Below are 27,153 nucleotides of genomic sequence, written 5' to 3'. Positions count from 1 at the left end.
TGGGGCTCGAACTCACAAACCGTGAGATCATGACCTCAGCCGAGGTCTAATGCTTAACTGACTGAGCCACACAGGTCGCCCAGAAAGATGTTGTTTAAAACATCTTTATTTTGGGGCGCCTGGGTGGCGCAGTCGGTTGAGCGTCCGACTTCAGCCAGGTCACGATCTCGCGGTCCGTGAGTTCGAGCCCCGCGTCAGGCTCTGGGCTGATGGCTCGGAGCCTGGAGCCTGTTTCCGATTCTGTGTCTCCCTCTCTCTCTGCCCCTCCCCCGTTCATGCTCTGTCTCTCTCTGTCCCAAAAATAAGTAAACGTTGAAAAAAAAATTAAAAAAAAAAAAACATCTTTATTTTCAGAGCAGTCCTCTGGCATATTGGTGACCTCTGCTTTTTTTTTTTTTCCCTGCTTCTAGGCGGCTGTAGTAGTGGTATTCAATTTTGCTATGGTTCTGCTAATTTTTCCTGCAATTCTCAGCATGGATTTGTATCGACGGGAAGACAGGAGATTGGATATTTTCTGCTGTTTTACAAGGTACAATTTCTGGCTGCTGTGACTTTTATTTGTTGGGTACAAAGTGGTAGGGTTTAGAGAGGTCTTTAGTCTGTGGACTTGGAAGAAAATGTAATCAACAGGGCTTGTACCAGCGTGATGGAGGCAGAGGAGATAATGGACAGAGGATGCTTTTTTAGGGATATCGAAAGACTGGGGCTCTCCCCGCCCCCTCTGCCCCGCCCCTGCCAACAGAAGACGCAATCACAGCCCCAGGGTTGTGATGTGCATGGCCATTATTTCTCCTGTGGATCAGTTTTGCTGATTATCAGGAGTGTGTCATATCTGTATGGATTCAGGCAGAACAAAGGTTTGAAAACCAACCATCCAGAAAAAATACAGCCCTTTGGGTGTTGTGGGATTGGGGGGGGTGTTTTGGGGCAGTTTTTAGGAATTATGCTTTGAAGGGGTTCATCAGCGTGTAACTTGATTTTGTCAGCCAAATTCAGGTTCAGCCATCCATTTGGCTTCCTTTGACTTACTAGTGTCTATGTCCAGATGGTTAAATCAGGTGACATGTGTGAAGTTGAGCAGTACGATATTTTCCTCCTAAATCAGAGCTATGTAAAATGGATCTTGTCAGTCATTGGCAAAAATGAAAGCACTTTGTTTCCCTGTTTCAGTTATACCACTGCAACATATTTTTCCCTCTCAGCCCCTGCGTCAGCAGAGTGATTCAGGTTGAACCTCAGGCCTACACGGAGACTCACGATAACACCCGCTACAGCCCCCCGCCCCCCTACAGCAGCCACAGCTTCACCCACGAAACCCAGATCACCATGCAGTCCACAGTACAGCTTCGCACAGAGTACGACCCCCACACGCATGTGTACTATACCACTGCTGAACCACGCTCTGAGATCTCCGTGCAGCCCGTCACCATGACCCAGGATACCCTCAGTTGCCAGAGCCCCGAGAGCACCAGCTCCACGAGGGATCTGCTTTCCCAGTTCTCGGACTCCAGCCTTCACTGCCTTGAGCCCCCCTGCACCAAGTGGACACTTTCATCTTTTGCCGAGAAACACTATGCTCCTTTTCTCTTGAAACCAAAAGCCAAGGTAATCTACCAAAACAGAAGATTCTTGTCTTCAAGAAATGGCAAAACAGTCTCCTTTGGAATTCATCAGGTTGCTTCTTTGGGTGTCGCTTCTTTCAGGCCTTCTAAAGAGTCCATCCATTTAGCATGTGAGGCCATTTTAATGAGCTCATCTTCTACAGCAGTGAATCTCTATGCAGCAAGTGCTTCTGTGAATTTAGTTCAACTTCTTACATTATAAACATTTCATTCTTCATGAGCTTATTTTTAAAATATGCTTACTATGATTACTTGTTTTTCCCTGCGGGAGAATGACCCCTACATGCTGCATCCAGGCCATTGTGGTGATAAAAGTGAGGTCTAAACCAAACAGCTTGCTTTTGTTGAGGGAGAGTCGATCCCATCCTCTGACTCTGATCTTGTGCCTTTTACTGTGTTACAGGTCGTGGTGATCTTCCTTTTCCTGGGCTTGCTGGGGGTCAGCCTTTATGGGACCACCCGAGTGCGCGATGGGCTGGACCTTACAGACATTGTGCCTCGGGAAACCAGAGAATATGACTTTATTGCTGCACAGTTCAAATACTTTTCTTTCTACAACATGTATATAGTCACCCAGAAAGCAGACTACCCAAATATCCAGCACTTACTCTACGACCTTCACAAGAGTTTCAGCAGCGTGAAGTATGTCATGTTGGAAGAAAATAAACAGCTTCCCAAAATGTGGCTGCACTACTTCAGAGACTGGCTTCAAGGTAAGGTACTGCTAGAGGGCGTTCGCCCTTTGTAAACTCACCCTTTGGCCCTTGGTGTGTTCAGCGTCCACAAGTTCCCTTTGTTCGCTTAATTAAAGTGTTAGATTATAATGTAACACTGACGTGTTTCATTGACTCCTAAGTGTTGCTTAAAATTCTTATATAGACTGTTTCTGGGGCAGCCTCCCAAATCTGGCTTTCACCTATTAAATGATGCAAACAGTTCACACGGGTGACTCAGGAACTTCTGTAAGAATTTATGGGTGCACATTAGAAAATGGGAAAGTATGTTATAAAATAGGGAGCTGGGTGCTTCTAGTGCTCTTTTTTGGATGGTGGTCAGTTGGATGACCAAGTGAAATCAGAGTGATGGAATTTCTAGACTGACTTCTTGTCAGATTATGGCTTACTATTCCAGCGGATTTTGCATCATTGGTGAATATAATGTAAAACTCCATATTTTGACCATCTTTTGATTTGGCGTATGAAATAAACTTATCAGTGCTTAACCACATCTCACAGTACTTCATACTGTAATAATGAGTCAAATTCTGCTGTAAAATGCCTTTCTTACTTCTTACCTTGTTCTTAGAAACATTTCTAGGAAACGGTAGTCAGCTGAAGAAAAAAAATGGCTTAAATATGCTCCTAACTGCTGACTGAATATGAATGTATTCAGTGATTCAAAGAACATCTGTTCATTTATTCCGTGTTGACACATGCAAAGTGAAGTGGGGAATCAAGATAATTATCCACACAATTCAAGCAAAAATGCTTTTACTGAAATACCCAAATAATTATGGCCCCAACATTTTTTGGCTTAAGTTATCCAAATGACTGTCTTAATTTCCCACTTAATTAGGCTTGTTTAAACACAGATTTGAGTGCCTTTTTTGGTCTTAAGTCAATACACTTGTATGTAAAGATTAAGCAGCCAATTTCCCTGTGAGTTTGCATGGAATGGTAAACAACTTGAGTTTGATTGAAAATTCTTCAGTACAGTTTTTCTGGCCTTGACTTCTGTTCTTACAGTTTTGTTCATACGTGTATACCAGATTTGACCTCTTTTTTTGAGGAAGGCAAAGAGAACCACATGATCTTAATACTGTTTTTTAACATGCTCTGAGATTAACTCAAATTTGTTCCAAGTCTTATTTTTGACAGTAGTTTGGGAGGTAGTGTTTTTCAGATAATGGGTCAAAACAGGACCAGACAGTTGAGAGATTCCCTGCTTTTCATTTTTCCTCCATTGGCCAAAGACATGCAAATAGCTTGCCACGAATGACAAAAGAGTGCACTGCCAGTATCTGAGCAAAGGAGGCTTGTTGTAGAATTGATTTCAGTGTCTTCAGCCATTCCTTTGGAAGCTCAATATGGCATGTTAGGCGGAGCTTGGGAAGAGGGCAGAGGGGTATTGTCTGCAGGCAGTGCTGAGGGCTAACCTTTTTATAGCGTATTGTAAATTATCCCTATGCTTTCATCCATTTAAAGACCTAAAGCAGTTGGACTTGATAATCACACTTTTTGAAAGGTGCCATTGAATCATGTTCTGATTGCTAAGTGAACAGCACCCACCTAAACCAAGTGAGACCTGTTCATGCTCCCAAGTCAGGGTCCCAGCCAGCTCTAGAACTCTGCTTGTGACTCTTAGGAGGTCCCGCAGAGAGCACTGGACACAGAATGGCCAGATAATGGGACACTTGGGTTGCCTAGATACTTTTCAGGCCTGTCAAGTGGTTGATTGGGTCTTTGGACACTTCCTGCAAGGAATCAGCTCTCCTTGAATCGTTCAGAACTTACTGTGCGATTGTTAAGTGTTGGGAACCTTGTTGGTTTTTAGTGGAATTATCACTAAAAACCATGTCGTGCTGTTAATCTTTATCGACATTCCAGTAGTTTGGGAGGAGTAGTTAACTCATACAAAATACATGATGGTAATACCACATGTTATCTTTAAATGCACGTGCAAGGAAGGCTAAGTTGCAGGTAAAAACCACACTGTACATCATGTCCGAGTGGTGTTCGTTTATATTTCACACTGAATTATGCAGATAAAATTTAAATTAATGTTTTCTTTTTAAGGTTCCATATCAAGGAGAAATTGACAATTGGGATAATTAGCTCAAAACTCTCACTAGAAAATGAAATTTAGTATAAAATTTAAAATGAGACAGGTTCTAGCTGAAACTTTTACGTTTTGCTATAAGATGGCAGTGGAGACAAAATCCGTGTGCCTCGTTTTGTGTATAGAATCATATGTTATACATGCATCTTAGGCCAACTCATTGTTACTCAAGCTTTTTAGTAATTAGTCAGAAAATAAAATAATCTGAGTATACGGACTTAACTTTTCTATGAGGTCAGTGACTAGTTCTCATTGGTGTTTGTACTCCCAAATAGAGTGAATGGCATGGGGAGGCCGGCAGCATGGATGATGAGTCGAGCTGAGTTGCCGACAGGGTTGACCTCCCCAAATCCAATCTCTCTTACTTTGGTTCACTGTAGGGTGTCCCCAGATCCTTAGTGCATAAGTATCTTAAACTTACACTCAGATTTTTGGAACGCCCTGTTTGCCACTACACATCATCGGTGCCCACGAGAACTCTGCTGATCTTATTCCTGCCTTCAGCAAATAACTTCCTGAGCACCTTACTGTGTTCAGGGCAACTTAGAGCATCCACGGTTCAAGCCAACCTTGGAACTCTGGATCCTGCTGCCTGGATCCAAAGCTTAGCTCCAGCCCTGGCCTGCTAGGTGGCCTTCATCAAGTTGCTTTCCAAGCCTCAGATGAGGAAACTGAGTGGAACCATAATGCTAACAGGGCTGTCTCATGAGGTGGTTGTAAGAATTACATGAGCAGTGATCAGTGTAAAATGCGAGACAGCTCAGTGCTCACTGAGCAAGAGTGGCTCCCTAGGATTAAAGGATCAAGAGGGAAAGGGTTAAAGTACCACACAGGCCATGAAGTGATGAAGTTTCTATTAAGGTGAGGAAAACAGACCAGGTCTCTTTTCTGGGGAGAGGAGGGGTTGTTTTTCCTCTCCTGTTTATTTTTTTTCAAAAACAAAAAAAGGCTTTAGGTAATAAAATAACATCTGTTCCATACAGCTTGTTGTGTGCATGCCTCACTGTGAAAAACAGTCTGTGTGAGAGTTGGGAGCGCGGCTGCTCCGGTGGTCCCCCCCGCCCACCGCTCCTCCACACTGGGCCTTCTTTCACCACCGAGCCCACGGGCCTCATCCCCACATTGTTCATGTAAAAACAATGCCCACAGCAATGTCAGCAGGAAGGTTTAAAGAGAGAGACAGGGAGACAGGGCCCTGTGCCGCCCTCTCACCCTACTTCATACCCCAAGAGCTTAATTATTTTGAGCACTAAGGGAGCCGGTATTTTGGGGGGTGGTGTCTTTGAAGTCACTCGAGGCATGTCGTGAAATGAAAGGAACCCTTCTCCCTTCTTACTGGCCATGTCTAACCCGTGCATACGCAGCTTGTTCAAAAGATGTGGTTTCCTGAGCTGCCGGGGCTGGGGAGTTCTACTTGGGAGGGGATTTGGGGGAAGCAGGGCAGTGGGAAGGAGGTGGGGTGTCAGGGGGGTGTGGTGGGGGGAGAGTGTGTGCACACGGGATCACTCAGCCCCTAAGGCCGGGTCACCAGGGCCCTGTTTTCTCTTCCAGCACGCTTATCTCTTTACAGCTGTAGCCAAACCATCAGGTCTGTAATGATGGTTTTGATTACAGAGGCCAAGCACAGCTGTGTGTGGTGGGCTGGTGGGCTCGCCCATCCCCCACCCCCAGAAAGCCCTTTCCTTCCCCTCCCTGTGCTTGCGGTTTGTCATCTGTTCTCACAGAGCCCCCTTGTATTGGCCTGTGGCTTCCTGTTCTCAATCTGATCCAAATTTACCCCGTGAGGCATTTCCCTGCGCACACAGGCGCACCCGAGATCCCTCCCCTCCCCCTCCTCCACACCCCCCTTCTGAGGAAGGGTGGCAAAGAGGAACAGTCGAGAGTGAATAGGTGTTGGCTGTGATCTTTACACAACCTGGCAGCCGATCCCACAGCTTGTATTAGCTCCACAAGTCGAACAGATGGAACAAATTGACAGAATCGTGTTCACTCACCCTGGGCTCGAGAAGCAGCTGAGTTGCTGTTTGAAGTTGGGAGTTTGAATGCGTTTTTCCTTCTCTGAGTGTACTGAAGAACCCACGGCTTCAGCACCTGACCGTGGCATGAAGTGGCCAATGAGCCCATGCGTCGTCCTCACCCAGCCAGCCGGCTCTCCCAAGCTCGCTCTCTCGCTTTCTTTCCAAATAGCCATGGGGGAGAAGCAGGGGTTTCTTTTTTTATGTAAAGGTAAAACACGTATATTTGATTCCCAGAAATGACTATTCCCCTCTTCCGCCTTTGAAGCAGGGATTGTTAGCAACCTGAAGTTCACTCATGAAAGGTCTAACAGTGTCACTTGAACTTGATATAGGAAAACAAGTAGAACAGAGAGTCTTTGAGGTTGACGTCAAGTACTTCCTTGTCCTGCTCAGCGTCCTCAGCCCATCCCATGGATCGTTTTGGTTAAGAAGTGTAATGTGTTATACACGTTTGCCTTTTCTAGGACTTCAGGATGCATTTGACAGTGACTGGGAAACTGGGAAAATCATGCCAAACAATTACAAAAATGGATCCGATGATGGAGTCCTTGCCTACAAACTCCTGGTGCAAACCGGCAGCCGTGATAAACCCATCGACATCAGTCAGGTACTCTCATGGCCTGACACCCTGGGGGTTTCAGAGGGCATCGTTGAGCAGAGCTTTGGGGAAGCTGCTGTACTGAAAACTGTTCGACAGCCTACCATCCCAGCCTGCGCTGTCTGGAGACCTGAGGCATCAGGGGCTGAGAGAATACTGAATTGGCTCTAACTCACTTCATCCCATCAGCTAACTGTGTGACCGCAGGCAGAGTGCCTCGCTCTGCTCCTCTGTCAAGTGGGGACAAGTGTGTTACCCTCCGTCGGGGGCAGTTGTTCTAACCAAGGACCCTCAAGGCAGTGCAGGCTCTTTCGGATCCTAGAAAAGCTGTGTTGTACTGTTCTCTTTTGAAAATAGTACTTGTTACCATGTTGGTCGTTATATTTCGACTTGGAGGGCTGGTAGCAGTCATTTGAATGAGCAGGATTTGGGGCGGATGTGTAAGTTAGGAGACCAGAGAGGTTACTAGAGGGGAGGATTGGTTGCATTCAACTCCTGGGGTCACCCTGGCCCAGCAGGTAGAGGAAGAGGCTAGGCATGTGGCTCTATGGTGAGGCAAACAGAAATGACGGCTGTTGGACCCTGAGCGCACCCACTGCTCTGATCACCCCGCTAGCTAATAGGAGCTGTTTCAATTTGGCGATCGTATTCTGCGACTGCATCTGCACTTTCGGTGATGCCTGCATCCCTGCATATCCCTTTTGATTCCTCGGGCGTGTTGGGAGTGTGTTCGGACCCTTCAGATTTCACATGAGTCCAGCATTACTACCGGCTCTCCCGGATCCCATTCCCTCTGCTGCTTGCAGCTTACTTGCTTCCCTCAGGCAGAAAACCGTCATGCTAATGATCTTCCCAGCAGCTCTGTTTATTGTCTCCCCTTTTTTGCTGGCATTAAAGGTGACAGATTTACAAAGTACATTGTTCAGAGTTATTATGGAGTGTGAACTTGGTGCTTTATGGCCGCATGCAGCAGGCTGTCAGGTTTGACAAGGATGTGGGCAGAGGAGCCTGTCGGAGAGATAGCAGGGGGATGCCCAGGGGCTGGGCCAGGCTTTAGGGACCAGGGACAGGGAGGAGCAAACTTGCTTGGGCCAGGCCCCCGGATATCACTTCCTCTGCCTGGGAGGGAGAAAAGCGTGCTGCGTGCACGGAGGCCACGAGCTGTGCTATGTAATTCCAGAGACGGCTTGAAGACATGCAGTTGTTACATATCCCGGGGATTAATTGAATCCAGACCCCTGAAATTTCGTTTTCTCGCTCTACTCTTTCTTCCTTCACTCTTTCTCTATTAACTGCTGTCACTGGTGTTTTTCATTTTGTTAAGAAGGCCCAAAGCATTGGAATCAGGCCTGCACCTAAAGTAAACAGGAACAATATATTTGTGTGTTTGTGTATGTGTGTCTCTCTCACAGTGTTTTCACCTAAGCAAAGCCCACAGGACCTAGTATTTGCCATGCCCGGGATGGGGCATGCTAAGCGTGACCACATCCCTCAGAAATCAGGTTACCCAGAAAGAGCGGAGCCATGCACAACCCCTTCCACTCTCTGGCGATGGGCATTTTGTGAATACACAGGTCATAGGAGGCTAGTGTTAGCAAAATTTATACAGATGTTGTTTTATTTTTATAGCTCTCCTCCATTTACTGGGTGGCATTTCCTTCAGTGTTAACAGCAGAGGTTAACTGCACACAGACGTGTATGGGGATTCTTGCCAGGTTTTTTTTCCCCTTCCCCTCCTATAAATATGTTTCTCCAGATTGTTCATTCTCTGCCTTGGCTGCAGACAGTCTTTTAGCATTCAGATTTAATTGGTTCAGTCAATTCCTGGACCATCTGCAGAACTGTGTGTGTGTTATAAACACACCGATTACTGCACCCTCTGATAAGTGCGTTTTGAAAGAAAGCAAAGGTGCTCTGATGGGATTTTCTACATGTTCAAAGAAGGGGCATTCTAGTCATTATTGCAAATGCTGGGGCAGGGTTCTGCTCCCCCCACCCCTCCAGGGAGGAGTATGTTTACCTCCAGCCCCATTCTGAAGGACCCCTGTTCTTCCCGTTTCGCAGTTGACCAAACGGCGCCTGGTGGATGCAGACGGCATCATCAACCCCAGTGCTTTCTACATCTATCTGACCGCCTGGGTCAGCAATGACCCCGTGGCTTATGCCGCCTCCCAGGCCAACATCCGGCCTCACCGTCCTGAGTGGGTGCACGACAAAGCTGACTACATGCCGGAAACCAGGCTCAGAAGTAAGTAGCCCTCCAGTGGGGCCCGCCGGCAAAGGGCCTTACCCTGCTCTCCGAAGCTCTGTCATGGCCCTCATCTGCTGACGCTACCCAGGGTTCAAAAGTGTAAACAGAACAATATATTTCTTTGAGTTTAAAACTCTGGGAGACGCATGAGGATGTGTAATGGGATACAACCCGTGCTCTGTCACGTTGGGAAGTGAGAGCGCCTAACCTCCGTTTGTAGCTTGCACTCTAGGATGTCCACCAGGCAGCTCTCTTTAATGCCAGCTGTTCCATGTGAAAGCTGGGGACGCCTCCAGGTTGAGTGGTATTTTACTATTGCAGAGTTTTATCGCTGGGGATTATATGTTTATCTTTACTTTGTCAACTCTGGAGTTGAAGGGATTTTTGGCAAGTTGGGTCATTCCTATAAGCCACCAAGCACCTGTATTCTGTCAAATCTGTTGAAACTGGAGCAGAATAGTTCTGTTCACAGCAGCATCCTCTTCCTTTCCTCTCTCAGCCGCGACCTGGAGAGGTGGTCCCATACGGATTTAATTTGCATTTATGTTTAGAGGCGTTAGTAGCTTATACCTTGGATATGAGGCCGAGGGAGGATGTGACAAAGAAGACCGGTCCCTTTGCAGACATGGCTGGAGAGGAAGCGGGTTGTGCTTCTCTGTATCTAAACCCCAGAGCCTTGTGGCAAGCAGCCAAGGCTTGTGTTAATGAAAATTTATAGTTGAGATTATAATAGGGCAAATCATGTTTAGCAAGTCAACTGAATGACCCCAAAGGGTCTGGAACACACAACGGCAGTAACTAAATGCTTGTTGTGTGAGGATTTCTTCCCCTGCTGCTGAAGACTTAGCATTGCATTAAAAAAGAAGCATGGAAGGTTTAAGTGTGTTAGATCACTAAAAGGATAAGAAAGTTAAGCGTTTTTCTCAGTAAAGCATGACTTTCGAGTTATTTTGTTCACATAAGTGATTGAGTAAAACAGTTTGAACTTCGTATTTTCTCTTGTGTCAGTTGAACAAAAAAAATGCTCCCGCCATTGAATTCTTACAAAAGTGACTGCTTCTAGAAGATTAAAATCAAAGGTTAAATAAATACACAGATCCTGGGCTCCTCCTCTCCCCAAGCAAACTAAAAAAAAAAAAAAAAAATCAAATGTTGATTATTAAAACCTTTTTGAACCAAAGATTAAAACTGTACAGGCCCGAAGACTGCCCTCGGTAGCTCGTTAGGGGAGAAGTGCAGTGAGGGACTCTGTTGCACAGTTCCCTGTCTGTTCGTTGTCGTGGCGGAGAATGCGGGATACAGATCTGGGGATGGCCGCCAGCAGGGTTTGCCACGTCTCTTCCATGCCTGGGGCATGCCTGTTGACCAGAGCCTTCAGCCACAGCCCCTTCCCCCTGTCTTGTCTGTCCAGTCCCAGCAGCGGAGCCCATTGAATACGCTCAGTTCCCTTTCTACCTCAACGGCTTGCGGGACACCTCAGACTTCGTGGAAGCAATCGAAAAGGTCAGAACCATCTGCAACAACTACACGAGCCTGGGGCTCTCCAGCTACCCCAACGGCTACCCCTTCCTCTTCTGGGAGCAGTACATCGGCCTCCGCCACTGGCTCCTGCTATCCATCAGCGTGGTGCTGGCCTGCACGTTCCTCGTGTGCGCCGTCTTCCTCCTGAACCCCTGGACGGCCGGGATCATTGTGAGTTCATTCAGAGGGTTTTTGGGGAAGTCGGATTCCTTTCAGCCTAGCTCTTGCTGCAGCCGGGAAGTTGTGTTTATGTCTGGGCCTCTGGAGGAGGGTATAGATTGCATCATTCTTACTATATTTATTCTGCTGGAGGTGGCGAGGTTCGTGGTTAGGTAGTAGAGCCTTTAATGGCCTTCATCTTGTGTCCCTTCTCCTACAACTTTAAACTTTCCATGTAAAGATAGGGGAGTTTTTAAACACATGTTCTATAACAGCTCCTAGCATTTATTAAACACAAACACTCTGAGCATTTATTAAATACAAATGTAATTAATTTTTTTTTAATTTTTTTTTTTTTTACTTAAAGGGCCTTTTTGTGACTATATCCCAGACCTAACATAGAGAAGATTCTTCTAAAACAGGGGAGGGGGAGTAATTAGAGAAATTAGGACCAGGGGTACAGAGGTAAAATGGGTTTTGAGATGGTTTTGTGGGTGGTATGTGTTTCAAACATTGAAGGATAATGATGAACTAGTATTGCTGACCGATTTTTTGGCATCCTTCTTCCAAGTATAATACTCTCAGATTTGAAGTAAGTTTCATAGAGAGTCTAATAAAATCATGGCAGTGTTTAAATTCCATGAACTGTGGTATAGACTTCAAAATGCCAAAATTATAAAAACAGAGACCAGGGCTGGTTTCTGTACCATAAGTCTGTGCAGCAGGTATGTTAAAAGGTAAATGTTTAGTCTGCAGGGGTTTTCATGGTACTTAAGCAATTGATGTTGTACATCTTTCATTAGCTTACTAAAAGAAAGCAAAGGAAACTTTTATCGTACTTGCTCCCCACCCCCGCCACCACTGTCCACTGCCCCACCCCCAACAAGGAAAGACCATTCACTCCTTGTCTTCCGCCTGGGGAAAGTTTACCATTTTATTTGGATTTTCTCCCCTTTGACTCAAGAAACTCCAGTGTCTACCTCACAGATTTTCTTTCCATCTCTGCGCAAATTTTTACAAGGCAGATGGAAGGCAAATTAAAGCTTTTCCTTGGATTTAACTGTCTGCTGTGTTCACCCGCCTCTCTCCTCATTTCTTCAAAGTGAAGGCGCCTGTAACCTGACCCATGTCAGCTGACCAGAAGGTCCTCTTTTTCCCTAGCCATCCTCTCTTAACCCATGGGCTCTCCAAACAAAAGCAAGGCTGCCTTTGCGTAAAAGAACTTTTATTCACCCGTCCTGTCTGCTTTCTTTAGGATGCAGGGTATAGAAACCCAAAACACTAACGTTTCAACTCTGTTGTAAGTTTGGAAGGACACTTTCTGATGATTAAGATCAAAACAGAAGGAGATACCTTGTTTTAAACTGTATTAGATTTGTAGCTAGTGACGAGTCCATGTTTGTGTAATTCTTATATGCCTCAAATGGAATAATTGTCATTTTTTTTTCACTTTCTAGAGCAGGTGTGTTGGAAAAACAATTCATGGTAGAATACTAAGCGTTGCCTCTATGTACTCCTTGTACAAGCTGATGTCCCAAAGCAGCTGTCCCAAAACTGTCCCAAAATCTCCCTTGTCAGCAGGGACACGGTGAATTAGAAAGTAAAGGCAGGTGTCCAAGTTAAAGCAAGTCAGCGCCTGCCTTCTGTCTGGGTCCCAGGTGTTTGTCCATGCCCCACCTGCAGCGAGCCCCTTCCTCCTTTGTCTTCAGCACCTCCAGTGTGTGTGTGTGCCCATCCACTCATGCTGTGCATCTTCCTGAAGGTGACGGTCCTGGCTTTGATGACGGTCGAACTCTTTGGAATGATGGGCCTCATTGGAATCAAGCTGAGTGCTGTGCCTGTGGTCATCCTGATCGCTTCCGTGGGCATCGGAGTGGAGTTCACCGTTCACGTTGCTCTGGTATGGTGGACCTCTTCACTGAGAACTTTGTGAAGAGGCAGCGTGTTTCCTCTCGCTCTCGTAGTCTCCCAAGTTGGAAACCTTTCCATTTTCTCCAGTGTCAAGAACACACATAATGACATGTCCTAGTGAAGAGGCTTCAGAGCACAGGCAGTCCTGTGCTGGGACAGGCTGAAATCTAGGCGGTGTCCTTCCCCACTGGGAAGGAGGGAGGCCCACTAAGGAGAAGGGCACGGAAGGTGAAAGAATACTGGGCCAGGTCAGCGTGGGCCAGGAAGGATTCTGCTTATTTTGCTTATTTGGTGCCCTTAGTGTCAGGTCCATAAGTTGTCACCTTGGTTCCTAAGTTCCATGCTGTGAGTGTGTGTGTGTGTGTGCGTGCGTGTGTGTGTGTGCGCACGCGCACGCACACACACACGAATATACATGGGTAAAGTGAGACCACACTCATAGGCCTGGCAGGGATGGCGTGACTGAGGGTGAGGCAGGTCAGCAGCCAAGGAGATACCCTGGGGCCGATAAGGCAGAGGAACTCCTTCTCCCAGCTAAGCCCACCCAGTTCCTTCAACCTCCCGGCCTCCAAATTCATGAAAGCAGAAAGTAAGAGAACTGGGGTTGTTCTCAATGGCATTTCTCCTCACTCTCTCATTCTGTGCCTAGTCCCGTGAATGGTTTGTTAGAGGAAGTTAAATGTCAGGGTCTTTAATCCAAGAGGCAAACCAATTGTGTATATTTCTCAGAAAATGATTCAAAAGCCTCCTAGCAGTGTGTGAGTTCCGTGCACACTCGCACTTATTACACCCTCATCCTTGGGGTTATTGATAGGTGCTCGATAAATAGTTGCTGACTGAGTAAATACTCATGTTTGGAATGCCCTACCTAGGAAACCTAGCATTGAGCTTGGGTCAAAGTCCTTTTGGCCTTGCTTTCTCAGTCACTAGCATTGATTTTCTTTGGGCTCAACACGTGGCATATGCATGTGTATATGTGTGCACATCTGCACATATGCTGTGTCTTGTACCTTCTTAGTTTCTCCACAGGAGTCTTTCAGGGCCATTTTTATGCACTTTGGAGACTGTAAACTTTTGTGTTTCAAAAAAAAAAGTTTTGTTGAGGTTGTCCTGTTTTTCCTCAGTGTATAAGGAACAGCTGATAATACAGAAGCAATATTCTCTAAATTTGGAGCCTACCCAAATTTTTTTCCTCCATTGATCTGAGAGGAGGGAAAGGGTATTTTTTTTATGTAATGTTTATTTATTTATTTTTGAGAGAGAGAGAGAGAGAGAGAGAGAGAGAGAGAGAGAGACAGTGACAGAGAATGAACAGGGAAGGGGCAGAGAGAGAGAGGGAGACACAGAATCGGAAGCAGGCTCCAGGCTCTGAGCTGTTAGCACAGAGCCTGACACAGGGCTCGAACCCACAAACCATGAGATCGTGACCTGAGCTGAAGTCCGATGCTTAACAGACTGAGCCACCCAGGCACCCCTGAGAGGGGATTTTTTTTAAAAAGAAGAGCCCACTAACCTAGAGCTTAGAATGTAAATAATTCTTAGTATCATTTCTTCAAAAAGGAGAAAACCTTGAGAGTTAAGAATCCACCAGTCATTTTATTCTGATGTGAATGAAAATCACCTTTTTAAAAAAACTTTGGTAGCTAGCAATGCAAATAAGAGCATTCTAGAACAGGTTGTTACAGTAAAAATGAAAACTGCAGCCTTCAAACTGTTGTGGCACCCTGGGCCTCACACGTGAGGTAGTGTGAACATAAATGTCCATACCGGTGCTGGGTAAACAATTGAGGAATGCTTCTACCAGTTGTATAGGTTTAATTCCAAGAATTTAAGGACTCTCAAGAGCCAACTCAGCTTTGCGAGCAGTAACCCCCCGCTCAGTGCTGGTAGCCCACACTTTCATTGAGACACTCTCTACACTCAGGATATGGTGTTCCTACCTGATCCTGTATGTGAAGATCTATTTAAAGCAGGCAGTTACTGCTCTTCCAAGGTGTGTAAAATGATGGAATAAGGTTGGTGAGGAGCACTCTTCAGGGAATCAGTGGTTCCTGTCAGTTAGCTATTCCCACAGCCTAAGTTGTACATGAGATGATAAAACCCTGCTTGACCCCTGTGGCCTCATGGCCCAAGTATGGCACAAAATAACATGTTTCCAAACCATCTTGTTGCTTTTCTCCCAAAAGAAGAAAGGTAATTGTGTTGACCCTAAAGTCAGCCCCACTCTGAAAGAGCAGATACACTTTAGAGAAAGTATGGACACTCATAGCACATTTTTGTAAACGTTTCTTTCTCCCTCTGCTCAGAAGAACAACCTTAGTGTTCTTCCACAGGCTACCCAAGGGATGGGAATGCCCCCAGTGTGTTATAGACCTTGATTTATTTTTTTAATTTTTTTTAACGTGTATTTATTTTTGAGACAGAGAGAGACAGAGCATGAACGGGGGAGGGGCAGAGAGAGAGGGAGACACAGAATCGGAAGCAGGCTCCAGGCTCTGAGCCGTCAGCACAGAGCCCAACGCGGGGCTCGAACTCACAGACTGCGAGATCGTGACCTGAGTTGAAGTCGGACGCTTAACCAACTGAGCCACCCAGGCGCCCCTAGACCTTGATTTTTAAGGGGCTGTGACCTGCAGTGTGCCCGAGCTGTCTCATTTCAGCATGTCCCAGGGCAGCCCTTAACTTTCAGGCAAAGAAAGGACTTGTGCCAGCCTCAGTCCTCTCTGTTGGGGCCCCGCTGAAAGGCCAGGCAGGGTATAACAGTAACTGACTCACGTTAAAATGGTCCTGGGTCACACTGTCAAGCCAATAGTCTAATTGGTGTCAACAGCATTCTTGACCTAGCAGAGCTTTAGGAAGGTAAAGGAGGTGGGGATATAACCACATGGAGTTAAAATAAGCTTTAATTTCTTTTTTTTTTAATTTTTTTAATGTTTATTCATTTTTGAGAGAGAGAGAGAGAGTATGAATGGGTGAGGGGCAGGGAGAGAGAGGGAGACACAGAACTTGAAGAAGGCTCCAGGCTCTGAGCTGTCAGCACAGAGCCCGACACGGGGCTCAAACCCACGAACCGCGAGATCATGACCTGAGTTGAAGTCAGATGCTCAACCGACTGAGCCACACAGGCTCCCCAAAATTGGCTTGAATTTCAAGTCCTGTATTTTTCTTGTGATACTTCCAAGGTGTTTAGAGAACACAGCAACAGAAATGCCACGTCATCCACGAGGAAATACGTACTTAGCACCCAGTTGCATGCAACCCTCAACTAAGCCTACTCGGAAGTAAGATCTTGACCTGCCACAAAATCAGAAAGAATGCTGTCATTCTCACACCACAGCTCTCCCATGTGAATGCTGTGTGCTCATTCAGGTTGGGGGGGGGGGGTGGGAACCAAGGGGAGTAGCAGTGAATAAAGGGACATTTTGCTCCTTTTTGTATAGTTTTGGTTTGGTTTTTAATTTAAAGTAAATATGCTTTCTGTCTTTTTTTGTCGTTGTTCAAGATTTGCGTCAATATCAAATATGATGCAATATCATGAACAGGTCATTTTAGCGTAAGCCTAGATTTAGGTACCTGAGCAGCCCGGATTAAGTAGCCCAGGAGCTAAATGGGAAGCTGTGAGGAGGTCCGTACAGGTCCATACAGACCAATTAAAACAGCTTGTATGTAGCATGTTGGACCAAGCTGACCATGGACCAGGCCCAGTCCGGGCATCTGCTCACCCCACGTCTTCTCCTTGCACAGGCCTTCCTAACAGCCATTGGTGATAAGAACCGCAGGGCCGTGCTTGCCCTGGAGCACATGTTTGCACCTGTCCTGGACGGCGCTGTCTCCACTCTGCTGGGAGTACTCATGCTGGCAGGATCTGAGTTTGATTTCATTGTCAGGTAAGCAGAAGGGGAGAGAATCCTTATTTTTAAGAATTGTTACCACTGTTAGGATCTCTGTTGCTTACTTCCTTGTGTGTCCGGTAGACAGCAGCATGTCTTCATTGTGACTCTACTTTCCTTCCCCCTAGACTGATGGAGGTATAACTGACAAATCAGAATCGTAGTGTCTAAGGTATACAGCATGATGTTTTGATATGCCAACCAGTACATTGTGAAATGATTACCACAGTCTGTGACTCCACTTTCTCTTGCATTTATTAACTCAGAGATATGCTGAAAGGTATAAGGAAAAGGTCTTTTTTAGAGGCCTTTTAGGGAACATCTTGGGGAGAAGAGACGGAGAGTCTGTGGCCAGCAGCAAAGACAGCTCCACAGCTTGAAACCAGAGGGCCACCCAGCACCCCGGCGTTGACCTGGGTTCCCCTCAACTGCCCAATTTTGACCTTGACTTCTCTTCCGAAACTATAGAAAACTTAAAAATACCTGAAATTGTCACCTACATTTTATTCTTTCGGGAAGCAAAGGTGGCATGCCCAGATTTCACATTCAAGTTCTCACTAAGGTTTAGGGAGTCTTGGGTATGTGACTCTGGTGCCATGTGTTTGAAATCCAGGCCTAGTTTGGATACTTCTCCTTGGAACCCAAGGCAGGCAGTTTCTGGTAGATTTACGAAGAATGCGAGTTTGTGAGGTAGAAAAGGAGAGCCAAGGTTTCCTTCTGAAAAAAACTTGACAACTGCAGGGAAAGACCATTTTCTTGTCTGAAGAGCCTCCACAGCATCGTAAAGTAGCTACTCTTGGATGTGACAGTGCTGCTCTGTGGAGGGACAAGGCCAGAATCATCAATAAGTGAAAGGCCAGAATTAGAACCGTGGTAAAGCAGAACCAAATGTGAGACATGACTGCATTGTTTGGGATGCTTCAAATAATCTGGAGAGAGAATAGAAAAAGGCTTTCTTGGTGTGCATGCCTGTAATAGGTCTTTGATTTTCAAGTAAAAAGAAGAGGGTGTAAAGTTTCAGCCCAAGTTCCCTTATTACAGAAAAAAGATCTATCCATTGGTCTGTGGCATACCCCATAACCCGTTGGGCAGTTCGGCAACAGAGAGTTAGCCTTCCTTGAAGGAGTGCCGGAGTTTACTGTGTGTAGTTTAGTACAGGGTAAATGAAGAGGTAAAATAGCTCTTGCATCGTGGACCAGTACTTCTCACACCACAGAGTGCTTATGAATCATCCAAGGCTCTCTGCAAATGCAGGTCGGATTGCACTGGGTGCAGGGAGCGTGTAGAGTGGGACTGGCATTTCCAGCCAGCTCCCAGGTGATAACCCAGGCTGCCAGTCTTCTCTGCACACACTGTTAATCACCTAACAAGCCAATTAGTACATTCTTGTTTGCCAATACCAGGTAGATAGATGTATGCCTAAATTAGATCAAGGTTTTGGCCTGAGTTTTATTTTCAGCTCTTAACTTCACTTTGGCTTTTCCTTTATTTCCTTAGCACACACATATTCAGGCATTAGTAGATGTTTCTTTATGGTATAAAACCCCTGTGTCAAGCAGAGTTTCTTCTGTGTTTTTCCTCACTCCACACAATGCAGTTACAAGCACCTCAGTGCCATTTTACACAACGAATAATGTGGACCCCAACGGCCTCCATGTAGCTTACAGTCTCTGGGGGGAGAGAGAGTTCATGGCACTTCAGAACCATGAGAAACACTGAGTGTGATGGGGTCTCAGAGAATCTAACTCAGCCCTGTGGGGACACTAAGTGAGACACAGAGGGGAAACGTAGCCAGAATTAGAGCAACCAGCTGGGAACCACGATGGAGGGCAGAATCCGAGCTCTCATCCAACCCATAGCTTCCTGTTCTCTCCCAGAGATATCAGGGTTCTTGTTTCAAGCACTTAAAAGGGCTTCCCATTTTCTAGAACTGGATGGATTAACCTGATAAAGCCCTCACTGAGGTCAACTAAATGAGCAGACATTGTATACGCTAAGCCGTCAGAAATCTAATTGGTCTGTTTATTCTACAGTTAGATGGATGGGATGCAAATGTCTTAATGCCTGCTGCTGATATATGCTTCAGCCTAAAGTTCCAGCAGTTTACATTAGAGCAAGACATTGGCGGCTTGGTTTTTACTAATGCAGTTCAGAAGTTTCTAGTGTTTACAATAGCTGCAAGGTATTTGTGTTTTTATAGGGAATCTCTCTCCTTTCATCTAATGTCGAAACATATATAGTCATGGCAAAGTTTGGTGCCTGTTCTGTTTTATGATCAAGAGGACCCTTAACAGATAGATATCTTGCCCTCCCTCTTCCCAGAACATCCTGAGCTCTCCGCCCCCCACCGCAGCCCCTCCTTGCAGCAAAATCGCCCTACACTTAGTTCCAGAAATGCACGTTTGCGTGGAGCCCACTCCCTCCAGCTGTGTGGAGTGTCCTCCAGCAGCTCTCCCGGGCTGACAGGTTTACCTTGGTATTCATGAAGGATCCCAGACCTTAGCCCTCAATGGTGGGAAAGCAGGGCCACTTGCGCACTCTCCCCTTCTTCATGGTGCTGCGGCCTTTATGTTTGAATTGGCTGACGCAAAACAAGAGTATTCAGAGATGCTAAATTGTTCAACAAAAGCTTGGCCCGCAGAGCAGCCCCCTCATTGTGGACCGCCCTCCCCCACACAGAATGGGCAGCGTTTTCTCTGCAGAAAGCTGGTTCTTGTGTTCTAAAAAGGTTGCAATTGGAGCTGTTTGGTAAAACTGGAACTCACAGAATTCTAGGCAGAAAGTTGTGATTAATGAAAGCCCAGGGAAAGCCTTACCTGATACGCTAGAGACTTAATTAGAGATTCTGCTCTAAGATGCTGAAGCATTTCACAGTGGATTAGCTGCCTGCAGAAGTGGGCTGCTTTTCCTCCTGAGCTAAATTGTTTAAATTCTACACCCTTCACTTCATTTGTTTGCTTCTGCTGGGTTTTCACGGACGGGGCCCCTCTGCATTGTATTTGTGCTTCCAATCTGCTCAGCCATTCAGCTCACATTCCATATTTTTGTGTTTGTGTAACACATTCATAAATAACATTACATGCCAGGAGATTTCAGCAAATTAACAAACTAATTTTTCTCTCTTCCCTTCACGAACTAACACTTCGGGTTGTGGAATGTAGTCCTCGAGAGTCACGAGGTAAAAAGAGAAAAAAAACTAATGTCGTGCTGAACCACAGTCTTTTAAACTGTGTGGGTTTTGTTAATTTGGGGTTTTGATGCGCTGTGTAATATTTGGGCACGTGAAGGCTTGCTGCTCTTACTTTTGCCACAGTGAATGTTCCTGTGTCCCTTTTATCTTCAAGGTATTTCTTTGCTGTCCTGGCAATCCTAACAATCCTGGGTGTTCTCAATGGACTGGTTTTGCTTCCAGTCCTGCTGTCCTTCTTTGGACCGTATCCTGAGGTCAGTAATTATGCCGGGCTGTAATGGACAGTCCCCAGGCCACCTGAATGCTGTCTTTCCTTGTGTCACTGTTCGTTTAGATCTTTAGGCAGACCCACATTGCCGATTGTTTACTTTTTCAAAATATTTCAGTAATTATGAAATGTTTTTCATAGAAAAACTATGGCTTTTTTCCTCTTCAATTTAGCAGTTTGGGAGATGCAGGACTAGTTTTGTTTGGGTTTTTTAAACCAACTGATTGGCGGCCTGAGTCGTGTAGTTCGGTATCAGTGAAGCATTTTCCACTCAAGATGAATATCTGGGCTTGAATCAAAGGAAGAGGGGCACAGCCTGCCTTTCCAAAGTGTAAAAGCAGAGGGCAGCTCTTTTGCTCCAGCTGTCAGGCCTGATGGTCCTCGAGGTGGCAGAGTGGGGGAGGGGATAGCAGGAGAGGCTGGGGCAGTCGGGGGATGGGTGCAGAGACCCCTGAACAAATACTGTGCTTTGCACTTTAACTGTGACCAGCAGGTAAATGGATGATCACACTTTTAACATGGAATCTCCTTCAATAGGTGTCTCCAGCCAATGGGCTGAACCGACTGCCCACCCCTTCCCCTGAGCCGCCCCCCAGCGTGGTCCGGTTTTCCGTGCCCCCTGGTCATGCAAACAATGGGTCCGATTCCTCTGACTCAGAGTACAGTTCTCAGACGACAGTGTCGGGCATCAGCGAAGAGCTTCGGCACTACGAGGCCCAGCAGGGCACCAGGGGCCCTGCCCACCAAGTGATCGTGGAAGCCACAGAAAACCCCGTGTTTGCCCGCTCTACAGTAAGTCACCCTAGAGGCCAGCCCCTGCCTCCTCTATGCAGCAAATCCCAGACAGATAGGATTTAAAAATAAAGTATAGGTTAGGTAGAATCCTATGAAATTGCCAATCTTTGACTCCAACTATAAAAACATGAGTTGCGTGTGGTTCTATCTCATATAGATTGAAAAGGGCAGGGGCCAGTAACAGTAGCTACAAAAAGCATTGGTATGTGTCTTGTTTGGGCTAAGTATAATTTGAGTTTAAGGGCCAGAGGTAAAGCATGCTTTGCTTTTTTTTTTTTTTTTAAGCCATATATCATTTTAGAATAATACTTTTTGTTTTTAATGTAGTGGTATTTTTATTGCCAACAGAATGATTTTTTTTTCCTCTCACTTCTGTTACTTTTAATTGCCCTTGGTACAAAATTATTTCAATTATTAATGTCCAAGATTTAACCAGAAGGAGCTGGAGGGAGCAGAGAAGCTTAGCCTTCAGTAATTCAGGACAGCCATAAGCAGCCTGGGAGCCCCTTCTCGGAGGCTCTAAGAGCCGCAGCCATGCTCCCTAGGATGTCCTTAGCCCCCCAGGCCTAGAGCACAGCACACAAAACCCGAGAAAGGTTCTAAGGCGCGTGCTGCTCCAACTCAGGGCCTCCTGCTGTCCCTCCAGGAAATGGGTATTCCAGTCCCAGGCCAGAGCAGCCCTTCCATGAAAGAGAGAGAGGCCAACCAAATAACCTAAATTTTCCTCCTCTTACCCCCCGTGACGATGCCTGCTGAGCTGCAGTGTGAATCTGGTTTTGTTCAGCGGGAGCCTAAAAATAGGTACAAGCTGAACGACTTTGAAGTTGGTCACGGTCCTTTTGATTGATGTGGCCACTGTGTTGCTCCATGCTTTGTATAGAGACCCAGAAACCAGATTCCTAACAACCGGACAGAGCAGCACTGCCCCATGGAACTTTCTGCGATGATGGAAATGCTCCCTCAGTGCTTGCCAGTATAGTAGCCACTCACCACATGTGGCTGTTGAGCACTTGAGATGTGGCTAGTGCCACGAAGGGACTGAATTTGGAATTGTTAATTTAAATGCAAATAGGCCTATGCTCCTAATGGCTACCGCCCTCAACAGCATAGGTATAGACAGTCCTGCCGACGTGCTGCATTTGCGCGAGCCGGAGCCAGATGCTCAGCAGTTCACAAAGAGGACGAGCTTGGGATCTGACTGTGCGGCACAGGGTGGAGTGGCAAACCGACAGGGGGGCAGCCCGGGTGCTCTCCGACCACAGCCCTGCATTTATGGGCAGCAGCTGTATGTGTCTGGCCAGCTGTGCTACAGAAAGCCTAGACATAGGGTCCAAATAAGGCCTCTGCCACGTCGTGGAGGTTCTAAAAGAACAAGTTTTTCTTTTGTGGGTGGAAGGCCCAGTTGGCTCCCGGGGGCCTCTCCCAGCCATTTGTGGGGCTGACTGAGCACTTGGTGAAGAGCTGTGTGTGGGTGGCCGGCGGGAACCGGAGCCAAGAAGGGAAGGCTGGGAGCGGCGGGGGGCGATGCCCCGCCTGGGGTTAGCACCCCGCCTGTTTTAACCTGCCCTCGCCCTCTGCAGGTGGTCCATCCCGAAGCGAGACATCACCCACCCTCAAACCCTCGACAGCATCCCCACCTGGACTCAGAGTCCCTGCCTCCAGGACGGCCGGGCCAGCAGCCCCGGAGAGAACCCCCCAGAGAAGGCTCACGGCCACCCCCCTACAGACCGCGCAGAGACGCTTTTGAAATTTCTACTGACGGGCATTCTGGCCCTAGCAATAGGGACCGTGCGGGCCCCCGGGGAGCCCGTTCTAACAACCCTCGGCACCCAGCATTCACTGCCATGGGCAGCTCTGCGCCCAGCTACTGCCAGCCCATCACCACTGTGACGGCCTCGGCGTCCGTGACTGTTGCCGTGCACCCGCCACCTGCCCCCGGGCCCGGGTCCGGTCGGAACCCCCGAGGGGGTCTCTGCCCGGGCTACGGGGACTACTCTGAGACTGACCACGGGCTGTTTGAGGACCCCCACGTGCCTTTTAACGTCCGGTGCGAGAGGAGGGATTCCAAGGTGGAAGTCATAGAGCTGCAGGACGTGGAATGTGAGGAGAGGCCCCGGGGCAGGAGCTCCAACTGAGGTATGTGCGGCTGGTGGGTGGGCCTCGGCAGCAATGGAGGGGCACCCAGGGGCACGGAGGGCAGAGCTCCCTGGGAGTTCTTTAGGCTGCATCCTTGGGGAGCCCCTGGGCATTGGTATGTCCCACACTGAGCCCCAGTGACCTCTCATCTCCCTGGCAAGGATGCCATGTCCAAGCTTTGCCATCCTCGGGAACCCGTGGAGCCCCAAACTGGGTGTCTCACCTCGCTGCTCACCTGTTGAGGGTTAGTGCAAGTTAACAAAGACGCTAACAGCTGCACCTTTCACCTGGTTTTCAGGCTTTATAAAGCCCCACCACAGGTATGTATGCCACACATACAGCTCGATGCGTCGGTTACACAGTGAACACATCCGTGTCGCCAGGCCCCAGATCAGCCTCTCATGCCCTCCAGCCAGCACCCCCAGCCTGAGTTCTAATACCACTGAGCAGTTTGCCTACTTCTGTGCTTTCTGAATATACAGACTCGTATACCCATTGCTTAGTTTGACTTCCTTTTTTTTCTTTCAAAGGGTGAGTAAAATCTGAAGCAAAGAGGCCAAAGATTGGAAGCCCCCCCCAACCCCCCCGAACTGCTTGAAGAGAACTGCTAAGAGTTATACAGATGTGCGCACCGGGAGAGCAGTTCAGTGTTACTGTAACCGACTGTATTATTTTGTGAAATAGTTCTATAAATATTTAAGAGGTGTACACATATGTAATATACGAAGGAACCGATGTAAAGTAGTGCGATCTGGGCTCTCTCCACTCCTACCCCCCGAGTGGGCGGTGGGGAGGCCACAGCGGGGCCCCTCCTGATTTGTACATTGGTCTCTGTGCCACAACCAAGCTTAACTTAGTCTTAAATTTCAGCATATGTTGCTGCTGCTTAAATATTGTATAATTTACTTGTATAATTCTATGCAAATATTGCTTATGAAATAGGATTATTTTGTAAAGGTTTCTGTTTAAAATATTTTAAATTTGCATATCACAACCCTGTGGTAGTATGAAATGTTACTGTTAACTTTCAAACACGCTATGCGTGATAATTTTGTTGTTTAATGAGCAGATATGAAGAAAGTACGTTAACCCCGGTGGCTTCTCCAGGTGTAGTTGGATGCGATTCTGTTTGGCTGTGCGTGTGAACACGTGTGTGGTTTCCCGATGTACTGTACTGTGATTTTTTTTTCTTTTTTTGTTTCTTTTTACTGTCTGTAACCCTTCGTGGGCTCCGCCCTAGTTAGGCTGGAAGAGTCAGGATATCTTTATTGCTTGGTGCTGGTGGAAAGCTAGCCCTGAATGTCGCCTTATCCCTCTGCCCGACTTGCTTCAGGTACAGGGCATCTCTTATGATCATTGGCTGCTATCCAGACACTCCTAGTTCATGCCTCAGAGGAGATGGGCTCCGCTGTGTGGGTCATTGTGGTGGACGTTGGAACCTCAGGGTTTAGAGCTAACATCTGTTCATCTTCATTGGTGTTAAAGAGTTCTAGAACATGCTTAGTGGTGAGCCTCACCTGAGCCATGAATGTTACTCTAGAGTAGGCAGCATCATTGTACCTCTCGTGACACACACACACACACACACACACACACACACACACACACGCCCACACACCCTCAAACGTTCAAGAGCAGATTGGAAATCTTTTGGAGACAATGATCCTGCTATGAGTGGAAAAACCTGTTGATTCTGGGTCCACAATAAACCTGGAGGTGATGTTTTGAGTTCCTACAATTTAAACTCCCCTCTTCCTAAATTGCACAGTTGGTGGGGCTTTCTAGATCTCTTTGTATCTTCTTTAAAAATAAGTAGTGAGCATCCAGTGTGGTGGTATGGAGTCGGAAGTTCTACAGGATGAGAGCTTCAGAAGGATCCTTCTCAGTGCGTTAATGTTAACATTATGAGTACACGCTTCCTAAATAAACTGTGTCCCTCCTCTCAACCTTATTAGTGTTCTTTCAATGTGACATTGATCGAAGAGCAGGGAGATGTTAATTGCATACACCCCACTGAAGAATGTATACGGAGGCAGATCTGTCAACCAGGCATTATTTTTAAAGATTTGCTTCTGTATCGATTCTGTTGTCTTGCTTTGAGGTTTGGTCCTCCTCAGCTCTTAGCCAGAGACCAGCAACTGTCGGGGAAGCAGTGGATACCCGGACTAAGCTACTGTAGGAGCACAAAAATGGCAGCTTCCATTGTGCCCTCCTGTTTTACACGGAAAATCTCAGTCAAAAGTCAATGGGCTCCCAGTAGTACCGAGCAGTATAGTGACCTCAGACCCTAAAACTTGCCACAAAACTGTAAGATACTAATTGTAAGCCACCTGTGGCCGCCAGGTGTGTGTGTTAATGTGCCAGGGGCCCCGACGGGCCCACATCTACTGTTTGGTGCCTCTGTCAGCCACACTGTCTGTCCACCTAATAGCCAGCTCTGCTCAGAAAACTTACGTCCTGCGTTCAGGAGAGAGATGATGCAAAATTCTGAGGTCTGCTTCCCTCTGGCTCGTGGCATGCCCTCCTCGCTCCTTTCCTGAGCCCAGCTTGTGTGGCGCATGACAGTTTGCACAGCCCTGCTTTCTGCACAGTGTAGAACTTTCTCCCGTAGTCACATTGGCAAAGGGAGAACTCGGGGGCTGGCAGGCAACTAGAATTTCTCTCTCTCTCTCTCTCTCTCTCTCTCTCTCTCTCTCTCTCTTTCTTTAAAATAGTTTTATTTTGTCTGTCTTGTTTGTTCATTTGGATGTTTTAATTTTTTTTAAATCTTTGCTGATATTTATAATTTTGTATCATAAGAATGTTTTCCTACAGTATTTGTCATGCCAGTTTATAACAAAAAATGCAGGGATTTTATTTCTATTGGAAACACTATTACAGCTATGTTTTACTTTTGAACAGAATTTTTATTTGTATAGAGTGCTTACTAATGTTAAATAGTTCAGAGTATATAACATCTTCATTAAAGACTCATGGTAGGTTTTAGTGTAAGGAGTTTAAAGGAAATAAATATTCAAACTGGGTCTCATTGTCTGCCAATTTTGGCAGAAATGGGTTTGTGTCATTTCAATTACAAAGATAAAAGTATGCCATATAATTTATTTATATGAAAATTTATTTTTGTAGTGTACATAGTAGTCATCAAGTCTTTTGACAGAAGTATATTTTTAAAGAATTTATATGTGATGAATCCATGATGTCTGGAACTTTGCTGAGACATGAGTGGGGCATGCTTTTCATTGTAAAGTACAGCAAGGAAAAGAAAATGCTTAACAGTGTTAAGAGAGTGAGATGGAGTAAATATTCATGCAATTGTGAAATGTGTATTAGTTACCATTTGTGACCTAGTGTGGTTCTCATTTTAAACCTTGGAAGGCAAAAATGTACAAACTCTCTAAATATTAATGTTCAAACACTGATAGAAATTCTAACATGAATAAAAAATAATATAACTTGTTGGTTATGTCTTTGTTTATGGAATGTTTTTTATTACAGTGTTTTATGTAGGCAGCACATCAGGCCATCATAAACTTTGTTGATTTGTCTTAGTAACATTGCTAAAGAATCCTTTCTTGCTCTACCTCATGGAGGCATTGTTGATATATGAAAAGTTCTAGGTTTTTATTTTCTGAAACCGAGAAAGTTCCTCAATTACCATTCAAAGGGATCCCCTCCTCATCACTTAACATCTTTGTATGTGATGCCTAATAATTAGAGGGAACATTTATAAAGATAAATTTGATGACTATTAAAATAAATGGAGGTGCCATACTTAAATAGGAGGGCTGATGATACGGGGCTGATTGAACCTGATCTAGAATGTTTTCTTCTGAATGTTTATATGATTACATCCCATCTTTACTAGAGCCATGGAGAAAAATAAGACCAGGAATATCATAGCGATCTGAAAGCAAAGAGCAGTGGGGAAGAACTCAAGACCCAAACTGTTACAAACA

The 27,153-nt window shown here is 46.2% G+C and overlaps 1 protein-coding gene across 7 annotated transcripts in view; it reads left to right on the top strand.

The window, feature by feature from the left end:
* The window catches only part of PTCH1 (patched 1), a 71,782-nt gene extending 45,122 nt beyond the window's left edge, over nt 1-26,660 (top strand). For 5 of the 7 annotated variants that reach the window (XM_045042471.1, XM_045042470.1, XM_045042469.1 and 2 more), the window contains 12 exons: nt 411-529; nt 1,171-1,605; nt 2,026-2,335; nt 6,943-7,085; nt 9,141-9,324; nt 10,739-11,019; nt 12,770-12,907; nt 16,663-16,805; nt 20,153-20,252; nt 20,804-21,058; nt 22,642-23,197; nt 23,728-26,660. In XM_045042471.1, coding sequence (XP_044898406.1) covers nt 411-529; nt 1,171-1,605; nt 2,026-2,335; nt 6,943-7,085; nt 9,141-9,324; nt 10,739-11,019; nt 12,770-12,907; nt 16,663-16,805; nt 20,153-20,252; nt 20,804-21,058; nt 22,642-23,196 — 2,663 coding nt within the window. In that variant the 3' untranslated portion in view covers nt 23,197; nt 23,728-26,660. The remainder of the gene's footprint in view (nt 1-410; nt 530-1,170; nt 1,606-2,025; nt 2,336-6,942; nt 7,086-9,140; nt 9,325-10,738; nt 11,020-12,769; nt 12,908-16,662; nt 16,806-20,152; nt 20,253-20,803; nt 21,059-22,641; nt 23,198-23,727) is intronic. The other 2 variants (XM_023242246.2, XM_023242245.2) reach the window with 1 other exon arrangement.
* Nucleotides 26,661-27,153: the final 493 nt, after the last annotated feature.

Source organism: Felis catus, chromosome D4, assembly GCF_018350175.1.
Source record: "Felis catus isolate Fca126 chromosome D4, F.catus_Fca126_mat1.0, whole genome shotgun sequence".
Taxonomy (NCBI): domain Eukaryota; kingdom Metazoa; phylum Chordata; class Mammalia; order Carnivora; family Felidae; genus Felis; species Felis catus.
The sequence above is the reverse complement of the archived record's forward strand: the minus strand, read 5'-3'. Positions and strand labels throughout refer to the sequence as shown.